We start from the raw sequence: 10,576 nt of genomic DNA on the forward strand, positions 1-10,576 counted from the left end.
GAAGCCAGGTCATAGACCAAAGGTGTTTGGGGCTCAAAGTCTGAGATAGTCCTAATTTGGGACTCTTTCTTTATTTGTAGAAACATTGGTACTCAGATGATAATTTATGGTGGATATGCCTTCCTTTTTAATACCATGGATAATAGTATAATAGATTGCATCCTTATAATATCCTTTACATTCTTTAGGCTGTTTCCAATGTCAATTCCTTGGGTTTAGAGAAATGTTGTTTAGAATCTTAAATAGAGAAGATGCAAATAAAATGCTGAAGACTAGGATGATGTAATCTTAATTTGGGAAAATCATGATAAGTATATTATCAATATAACTGAGTTCATGGAAAAATGAAAGCAAGATATGTGGACTCATGAAGAAATAGGTAGTTTTAATGGTTTCCATCTTAATTATTTACTCCAAGTGATTCCATTTAGAATTTCCTCCATTTTAATTAAAGAGTTCACTGTGATTAGCAGAACTTACCAAATGTAGTTATAAACCATCGGCTGAAAGGTCCTGAGTTGAGTCTTTTGTTTGAGCTTTTCCTAACATGGGAGGAATTTAAAGAGAGCTATGCTTAAACAGAATCTAGGTCTTCAGGAAAATAGATACACAAAATAATGACATAAGAAAAAGAGTTTTCAAACATGATTTAACATGATCAGATAAGGGGAAGGTAAAACTCTGTAAAGTCTATCATTACAAAGAATCACCATGGTGCAAGCACCAAAGAGGTGGCCCCACTTTGTGTCGCTCTTCTAGAGAAGGACTGGATTTGCCTTCATGGGGACCATGGTTTCCGTTTAACTAAACATTTACATGACACATTTCATATATATTAAAATAAGATATGTTTAGTAAACCATAACATACTTCTTTTATTGTAGATATGTTTTCTTTCAAGAATGTTTAACATAAATGCCACTACAAAGCTGTCACCCCTCCCCATCAGATATCTCGGAAATCTAATTTTATCCTAGCTGTTCTGCATAAGTGTGGATATAACTTACACACCAAACAAAAATCCTAATCCTAGCCCGGCTGCTGTACTGCCTTAATTGTGATCAGTTTCATTGTATAGCTCTTTCTATGCTTTGTTAGAATTGAGATGTCTTTTTAAATTATTAGATACAGGTGTTCGATCCCACTGTAAGACACAACCTCATGGCTGGGCCATCTAGCCAGTGCTCATCAATTGTTGGGTTCAGTTTCTTTTAGATATATCTTTGGAATTCCTCCCCTGATCCTTGTTCTGCTGCCTGTCACATCATCTGACTGCCACATTAAAGACAAAGAAGGTAAAGCATATGAGAGCGTGCTGATGATCAGCATCGATGAATTGGTACGTGCTTGTTTTGGTTTTCTTACATTCTCACTTACTGGGAAATTTGAAATATACTTTTGGTATGCAGTTCTATTATCATATATCCATTGTACTTACTGACAAGAAAGGAGTCAAATATGGCATAGAATAGAGTGAACGAGGAACTGTGCCCCTTCATGGGTGACATTACTCTGTCCTTTAGGAATACATCGTTCCTAGAAAATAACACTATCAGTTTATGACCTGGTTCCATTTTCTTCTAAATAAGTGGAATTCATCATCATTCCTTGTATTTGTTTGTCTCCTGTTTATCCTATTCATCCTGGAATGTGCTTTACATTAGGAGCCAAAAAAAAAAAAAAAAATGGAATATAACATCTGAAAATTGGGGTGAAAAGTAACACATAGCTATTTTATCTCAATGTGTATGGGTGTATGTAAATCCATGTATATTGTTTTTACTGTGTAAAGCATATAATTTTTCTCTAAGTTAATGCTCACTTCCTGTGAATAGATTATCTCCATAAATAATGGGTTTTATATTGTGAAGATTTTCAGTGTGGAATGTTTGAGGAAATGTGCAAAAGCTCCGTGTACTCCTTGCCACTGCCATTCCAGGCATTATAATGTAGTGGATGTGTTGCAGTAGATGAGCTGACACTAATGTACTGGTCTGTACTGATCTTAGGTTTTATTCTCTGTTATGTAATTCATTGGCTAGGACATATCAGCATAGTATCACACTCCATGGATTCCTTGATGTCCCCTCCCCCATCCCATCTTCAACCAACCCATCTTTCCTGCCCTCCCCTGAATCCTTGGCATCTACTAACCTACTTCCTATCCTTTGAGGTTTTCCTGGAATGGTAAGCAGTTGCAATTGTGTTCCTTTCTTCTTCTTCTTCTTCTTCTTCTTCTTCTTCTTCTTCTTCTTCTTCTTCTTCTTCTTCTTCTTCTTCTTCTTCTTCTTCTTCTTCTTCTTCTTCCTCTTCCTCTTCCTCTTCCTCTTCCTCTTCCTCTTCCTCTTCTGTGGGGAAAAATCTCGCGGGCGGGGGGAAGGGAGTCCAGTGACAGAGTCTCAGGGTGGTCCGGCATCAGGACTTTCCGCGCCGCCAGCGGAGGATCCCACATTCACACAGCTGTCGGTGGGCGGGCCGGTGGCTGCATCAGCAAGGTTCCAGGGTTCCAAAAGCTGGGAATCAGGCGGAGAGACCATGGACACGTGGAGTCCGGTTTTCCAAAGCTTTTATTGTTCATGGCATGGTGAATGGGTGCAACTGGTACGTGCTTCCCCCGCCAAAAGCCAGGGGAGACCAGTCTTATAGGCAAGGGAGAAAGGGGAGGGAATAACTTAATTAGCTACGCCCCTGGCCTTTTGATAATTCATTAATATTTAAATCTCTGGAGGTAGAGACTTGTTAATCACGCCCTCTACCTGTGCCCTATGTGACTGAAGGTAACAGGTTAAACGGAGTTACCTCGTCCAAGGCCCAACACTCTTCCTCTTCCTCTTCCTCTTCCTCTTCTTCTTCCTTTCTTGAAGACGTTTTGACAGAATTTTTATTGGATATTTTATTTATTTACATTTCAGATGTCATCCCCCTTCCCCATTTTTCCTCCCTAGAAACTCCCTATCCCATCCCCCCTCCCTTTTTGTTTTTATATTATTTCAATTACATGCAAGTATTAAGGTCAGTTCTAGGATAAGGAACTAGCAATACAATAGATGCAAATAGTCAAGGAACAAGCAAGACAATGAACACAAAATAATCAAAAGAACAAGCAAGGCAGTAAACATAAGTTCCAAGAACACTCTTGTGATCACTGTTTCTAAGGGCTTCTCAGGATGACCAAAATATCTGAGCCGACTTCCCTGTCCTAGCCCAAAGTCATTTTCATGTCTGAAGCTTACTTCCTTTTTCTAGCCTAATATTTAGATCCCTGCCTGAAATTACTTCTTTGTTCTAGCCTAATGTCAAATTCCTGAAGCCCACTTCCTTGTCTTTGGCCAATGTCAGATTCTTGCCAAGGAGCTATCTCAGGTGTCATTGAATTCACCTTAGTTCTAAAATTTACAGTGGTAGTCATTATAATTAGGAAAAAGGTTAAAGACACTTGCAGTGTATTTGGCATTAGTCTAACACCTCTCTGGATGTTTTAACTTTACATAGTGAGCTTATGAATTTAAAGAATGCTGCTCCGCTGAGCATTGGTGTGGCAGATACTGCTGATAATATTACCCATGGCCTGAGTTTAGTATTTCTATTTTGGTCATGCTTTAAGAATGGCATATATAGCTTGATCATGCTAGCCCTTTTTGTCCTGGGAATACTTTTATTCCTGCCCATCTTGTTAAAGCTTGTCTTTAACAACATCAACATGTTGGCAGCCAAAGTACATGGCTTGAAACGGAAAATGGATCCCCCACATAGAGTTATTAAATTAACAGGCTGGCAATCCAAGGATGGGTAAGATTCTGCAGAACCTTACCAACCTAAGACAGAAGTGCATTGCTTTTGATAAGCCACAACGAGTAAGAAAAGCATTCTTGGCATGACAACCTAAGACATGCTCAGTCTTTTTTTATGAAATAAAAAAGGGGGAGAGGTCAAGAGCTTTTGGGGCTGCTTGGCAAGAATCTGCAATCATGTTCTTATGTCAACCTTTTAAACTTGATTATTTCACTTAGACATGTGAGTCAAATTCCCCGTTATAATGTATGCAATATCTTATTGTCGTCTATACATCTTATTTGCTGAGGCCTATGAATCTACATCTTTAAAATAGTTTCTTAGCCATTGCCATGAGATGTCTCTCTGGGTGATTATGCCTTACTTTGATTTCTTTCTTCAGAGTTCTGTATTCACACACATACAGATCTCACCCATAACTGATAGAATTATATAGTCCATACATTAGTCGGGCTCTAAATAATGCTGGTTTTCATTTTAAATTGTAATTATTCATTGCTGGTTCATACACAGCCACTTGGTTTCTCTTTGTTGACCTTGTATTTTGCAATCTTTTTTTTTAAAATGGCTACTTTGTTCCAGGAGTTTGTTACTAAAGATATTTCTTTGGGGTTTCCATAAAGACAATAAAGTAACATGTAAAAAATTATTGTGTAAGGTTGATTTAATAAATAATCTTATCTTTTTAGTCAGAATGAAGCCTTATGTGATGAACAAACTCCCTTCTAAGTATTCATAAGACATTGCTTAAGGTCCCTCTCATCTACAATACTTAACATTGATGTGGGATGATATCTTGAGAAAACGTTTTGCCTCTTGTAGTGGTGTAGAAAATGATAAGTGGTTGCTGAAACCTGGCCCACAAAATTCTATGCCATTTGCTAACTGACAGACAGAGAAAAGGGTGCCCACTAAACAGTAATTTCCACATTTTATATTTCATGATATTTGGATATTGAATACATTAAATTGATCATTTTCATAAGAAGATATGACTGATTTAATCTTGTGCACAGAAATAAATAGTAGTCTTTCAACAACAGTTAATGAGCAAAGCAACATATCCAAAGAAAATATGGAAAGAAATGGGGGAGGGGAAGAAGAGAGGCAGGAACAAAGATATTGTTGAAAATTTAATGAAAGAGATTTATTTAACTAATTCATGAAGATAGTTGCTTTTAATCTGAGAAAAAGAGAAGAAAAATTCACACAGAATTGGCACTACCAACAGGATTGCAGAGTACATTTTGTCACGCTGAGCATACTAAAACCTTGACAGATTTTAGGATTTGCTTCTGAGGGGGACTTCAGTAGTGCTGATGTACATAGACTGCTTCGTATGACTTTGGTCTCTTCCTATGCAAATTCTTAAAAAAGAAAGATGCTCTCAGCACGTTTCTTTTTATTAATGTTTATTTGTAGGTGTCTTTGTGTGAGTAGTGTAAGTGCATCTGGGTAACTGTAGAGATCAGATGGGGGATTGTGTCCCCTGGAGCTGGAGGCACAGGCTGTAAGTCACATGAACAAATGCTCAGAACCAAACCTGACTCCTCTGCAAGATCAGATAGTGTTCTTAACTGTTGAGTTGTCTTTCTAGTCTCCACTATTTATTTTAATTCACATTTCTTTAATTTCTAGTTACAAATTACTTGTTTGTTTAGTATATTATTTGGATAGGAGGCTAACTGGTAACAAGTCTCAATGCTCAAGTGCACTGATTATTCTTCCTTAAAGCCCCTGGCTTTATTCCCAGCACCCACATGGATAACATCCATCTATAATTCCAGGTCCCCAGGATCCCAGGACTTGGAAAGCAGAGGCAGAGAATTTGAGTTTGAGGCTACAGAGCAAATTCCAGGAAGGCCAGGGCAACACAGAAAAACCCTGGTTCAAAAAAACAAATGGATGATAGATAGATAGATAGATAGATAGATAAGCAGATTGATAAATAAATATCAATATATATTATTAGTGGGAGAGGGTAGAAAGATGACTCATTGGTCAAGTGCATTAAATCCTCTTCTAGAAGGCCCCTGGTTTGATTTCCAGTACCTAAATGGCTAATATCAACCTGTAATTCTAGTTCCCTGGGATCCACTACCCTTTTCTAGTCCCCCAGGACACGAGACATGGACATAGTACACAGATAAAGACTCATACAAAGCACCAACATCCATAAAATAAAAATAAATAAATCTAAAGGGTTATTTATGACAGTCATTTTTAAAAGCACAAGTCAGCTGCATTTAATATAATCAAAATGCATAATTGTTTGCCATCCCTATCTAGATCAGATTCCATTACTTCAAAAGAAATTCTGTATTCATTAGCTGCTGGCCATTGATCTCGTTTCTGTCTAAATAGAATTGGCTTTCATAGGTATTCCATATAATTTGAGTCTGACAGTGTACAAACTTTTTATTGGACTCCTTCAAGTTAGTTTGATGATCCCAGATGAATTCCCTTTGAAACATTTCCTTGGGTAGGGCCAGCTATTAGTTCATATATAGATGTTCATAGTATTTTCTTGTGCTTCTGCATAGTTCTGTGGTATCAGTTGTAGTGTCTCCTTTTATGTATTTCCATATATATATATATATATATATATATATATATATATATATATATATTACATATTGTATGTAAAAGGTTAGATATAAGTATATAAATTATATATAACCATCTATAATTTCTAATTTATTTAATATTTCTGATTTCAGAGATTATTAGCTGTTCTCTCTTTTTCTCTAACAAAACATTTGCCAAATTTGTTTATATTTTCAAAATATTAACTTATTTACTTAATTTTTGGTTTATAGTTTTATTTATTTTTGCTCTTATTTTCTACTAAAATTTTGCTTTTTATTTTATTGTTTGGAGTCTTTGTGGTGTATTGCTAGGTTGTCTATTAAAATTTTTGATTTACTTTTAGGTTATTCATTATTATAAACAAAGAACAAATAAAAATGTACCTCATAGATTGTGATAGCTATTGCTCTCCATTGATTTCTAATTTAATTTCACTGTGCTCTACAAAGCCACAACGACTCCTTTTAAAAAATATATTGCTATTTTACTAGTAATCTAGCATGGTATTTGCCAGACCTGAGGGGGTGTAAACATTTCCACAACTGTCTTATTAAGCAAGCTTTATTCAGAGGCAGACACGAGACTGGCAAGATGGTTGCCTCACCCTAAATCAGGATTTCAGAAAGCAACCCTTCATTGGCCTTTGAGGACTCTTATGGGGAAACATTAGGGTTGATAGAAAAAAAAACTGTGGAAACAATTGGCTTTTAGACAGGAGGTGATGACAGTGAGTACAAGAATATATCACGTAGAATCATTGTGTGGAGTCATCAAGGTTTCTGGGAGGACATATTTTCATAAGGCAAAAGAGCAACCATGCATCACAGATCCAGTTCAGCACGGCAACGGGAAGGGTATACATTGTGGATTACAAATTCAGAGTAGGTTGAAAACATGATTTGCAGGACACATTAAGCTTTGGAAAGAGTAATATTATTGTAAGGTGTGGAGACTTAATAATATATAACAATAGGGCTCCTTAACAACAATGTGGCTGTACCCTACAGAGACATATGATACGATTCTTTTTTTTTTTTCTTGGTTTTTCAAGACAGGATTTCTCTGTGTAACCCTGGCTGTCCTGGCACTCACTCTGTAGACCAGGCTGGCCTCGAACTCAGAAATCCGCCTGCCTCTGCCTCCCAAGTGCTGGGATTAAAGGCGTGCGCCACCACTGCCCGGCGATACGATTCTTTTTAAAAATAAATCTTGATATTTGATTTATAACCTTAGCATATGATCTATCCTGAAGAATGTTTTGTGTCTCAAGGAAGAAAATGTATACTCTGCTGCTGTTGGGTGACATTTTTTTCTAAATATGCATTGCTCTATTTATTCTACAGCATGATCCAATTCTAATTCTTACTTGCTGATTTTCTGTTTGAATTATTTCCCTGCTGTGAAAATAAAAAAGTCAAAGTCTCTAATTAACTAGCATTGTGGTGAGTCTCTACTGTTAGGTCTATAAGAATTTGCTTTATGTATTGGGTAGTCCAGTGTTGAAAATATATGTGTTTATAATTAGTACATATTCTGCTAATTGATTCCTTTATTAAAGTGTTATAACCCTCATTGCTTTTTGTTTCTTTGCATAGTTTATCTTCCTCCAACACTTCACCCTGTGCTTGTCTTTGCCAATGAAGTGGGTTTCCAGTTGTATATTTGGCTCTTGTTTTTTGTTTCTTATTCTGTGAATCTGTGTCTTTGGATTGGTGACTTACATGTGCTTACACTCAAGATTATTATCTATGCATTTAAGCTTCCTTTAATCATTTGGTCATTTTCCTTTTATGTTTCATAAGATATCTCTAGTTATATAGCCAAGCAGCAAATTTATAATCCTCTGCACTCTGCTTTCAAGTACTGGTATTATAGGTGTGACAAAAGGAGCCATTTTACTATTGCCTTATTGTCTTGTGTGTCCTTCCTTTCTTCCTCGCTTAAGTATCTTGTAGTTTGGTGCTTTGCAATTTCCTCGAGACTTCATTCTCTTTCTTTTGTATGTGTTTCTTCTGCCTATGAATCTGTACAGTGGTATATTTTAAGAGTGGCAGCTTCCATCTTTTCTTCCTATGAAGGACTCTGGTCTGGTGCTGGTAAATTCTGCCAGTTTTTGCTTTCTAGAAAAGACATATTTCTCCTTCATTTACAGATGGTAGATTTGATGGATTAGTCTTGGCTGGCTGGTTTTATCTCAGTTTTAATATTTCCTTCTATTTCCTTCTGGCATATATGAGTTGTTTTTTTTTTTTTTTTTTTCTTTCTTTTTTTTTTTTTTTTGGAAAATCTGTTGTCAGTCTAATTAGGTGTCAGTTTATATGTGACATTTTTCCTGCACTAGTTTTGAATTCTGTGTGTTTCATACTTTCACATTCTGCATACAAAACTATACAGGAGAAGCTCTTTTTTGAATGAGTCTAGTAAGGGTATTTTGAAGCTTCTTGGATCTTGTTGCCTGAGTCCAAATTTGAAGATATGGAGACTTTTTAGCTTTCATATTGTTAAATGATGTTTTCATGCTTTATGTATAGGTGGTCTCCTAGAATTTCTGTAACATAAATTGTTTTCTTAATGATTTCTTGAATATTTTAATATTTCTTTATTCTTTTCTTTTTTTTCTTTTTTTATTAGATATTTTATTTACACTTCAGATGGCATCCCCTATCCCCATTTCCCCCCAACCCCCCCCCTAAGGAAACCCCTATGCCATGCCCCTTTGGATTTTTTCTGTTGTTTTCTCTATTCTGTCTTCCAAGTTCAGAGACTTATTTTTAAGTTGCTCTCTCTCTATTCAAGGCAGAAGAATTCTGTCATAAAACTTCGAAGATTTCTGATGGTTTGATAAAGATTTCTTTTCTCGTTTCATTGTGTCAACTATTCACATCCTCTTTATTTCACTGAGATTCGTTAACTACCTTATTTTGATTTTTTTCAGACAGTTTATAGATTTCCTTCTAATTGGTATCTATTACTAGAGAAACAATCTCTTCTCATTGAAGGTATCCAAGCCACAGTTTCTTGGCTCTTCATGATCCTTAGGTCTCTACGGTAAAGTCTGCACATGTAATAAAATACTTATTTTATTGAGTATTTTCTGTATGAGAATAATGTTTTCATTTAAATAAGGATGGTATCAGTTGATCATTTGCCTGAGTCCAGATGACATTACAAGTTCAATGTACATGTGATTTATTTAGGTGTCACCAACATCAAAGAGTCTATGAGTGCCTTGATGGTCTAGATTGAATTGACTCATGAATGAAGTGGTTCATCTTTTCAGATAACATAGACTTCCAAGTTATATATAATCAGACACTACAGAACCAAGTACTGTGGCCCTGTGCTGGGAGCAGTCGTGGTCCTGTTGATGCAGAAGCTGTAGAACTGTCGCCAGATTCCACAAGACAGAAATGGGTGTTGTAGAAATACACATGGTTCTGAAGCTTCAGAAAAAAAAAATTATCTTCTCCAGTTCCTACGGAAGGAACATACTGATGTTTTTGTGTGGTACTGGCAAATGCAGTCTTTGGATTACAAAACAAGAAGGATTCCTTTGAAAAACATGGGTGACAAGTACAATGATGCCAGTGGTTTTTGAACCATCAGCTTTGGTCAAAGTAGATAGACCATGGGAGATACTGTCTTTAGGTTTTATGGAAACAAGTGTAAATAATACAACATGTTGTAATACTGGTGGCTAGAGTCAAGGAGGTTCTAGATATTTGAGGCTTTTAGGTCTAGCACAGAAAGTGTTCGTAATGCTGGGACTTGTGACATCCTTTCCATATAGCATGTATATGTACACACACACACACACACACACACACACACACACAATTTCTCCAGTTTCTATTAAATACACACAAGTGATATAAACTTCAAACCCTAAGCCATGAATAGAAGAGAGAACTTCAATATATTAAAAGATGAATAAAAGTAGCGATGGGATTTGTAGAACGATGGTCACAGTTCTTGGACTGCAAGACATGGATGGGATTGTCGCAATGTCTTTCAAATCAAGTGCAAGCAATTCATGAAAAATTCATGAAAGCAGGCTAGTAGGATCCTGAAATTCTAGGATGCTAAGAGATCTGTTGTTGGCCCTGTGAAATACAACAGCACCACTGCTTCTGATGGGGTCATAAGCTCTCATACCATCCCTTACCGCTTCAAGCACTGTATCAAATCAGAGGGA

The 10,576-nt window shown here is 36.5% G+C and overlaps 1 protein-coding gene and 1 long non-coding RNA gene across 3 annotated transcripts in view; one reads left to right on the forward strand and one right to left on the reverse strand.

Annotated features, from left to right (window-relative positions):
• Window positions 1–10,576, reverse strand: part of LOC143434040 (uncharacterized) — a 100,481-nt gene that overhangs the window by 69,314 nt on the left and 20,591 nt on the right. The window lies entirely within an intron of this gene.
• Window positions 1–10,576, forward strand: part of Il7 (interleukin 7) — a 42,049-nt gene that overhangs the window by 4,970 nt on the left and 26,503 nt on the right. The window contains exon 2 of the mRNA XM_034517296.2: window positions 1,206–1,339. Coding sequence (XP_034373187.1) covers window positions 1,206–1,339 — 134 coding nt within the window. The remainder of the gene's footprint in view (window positions 1–1,205; window positions 1,340–10,576) is intronic.

The sequence above is a fragment of the Arvicanthis niloticus genome, chromosome 13 (assembly GCF_011762505.2).
Source record: "Arvicanthis niloticus isolate mArvNil1 chromosome 13, mArvNil1.pat.X, whole genome shotgun sequence".
NCBI lineage: Eukaryota > Metazoa > Chordata > Mammalia > Rodentia > Muridae > Arvicanthis > Arvicanthis niloticus.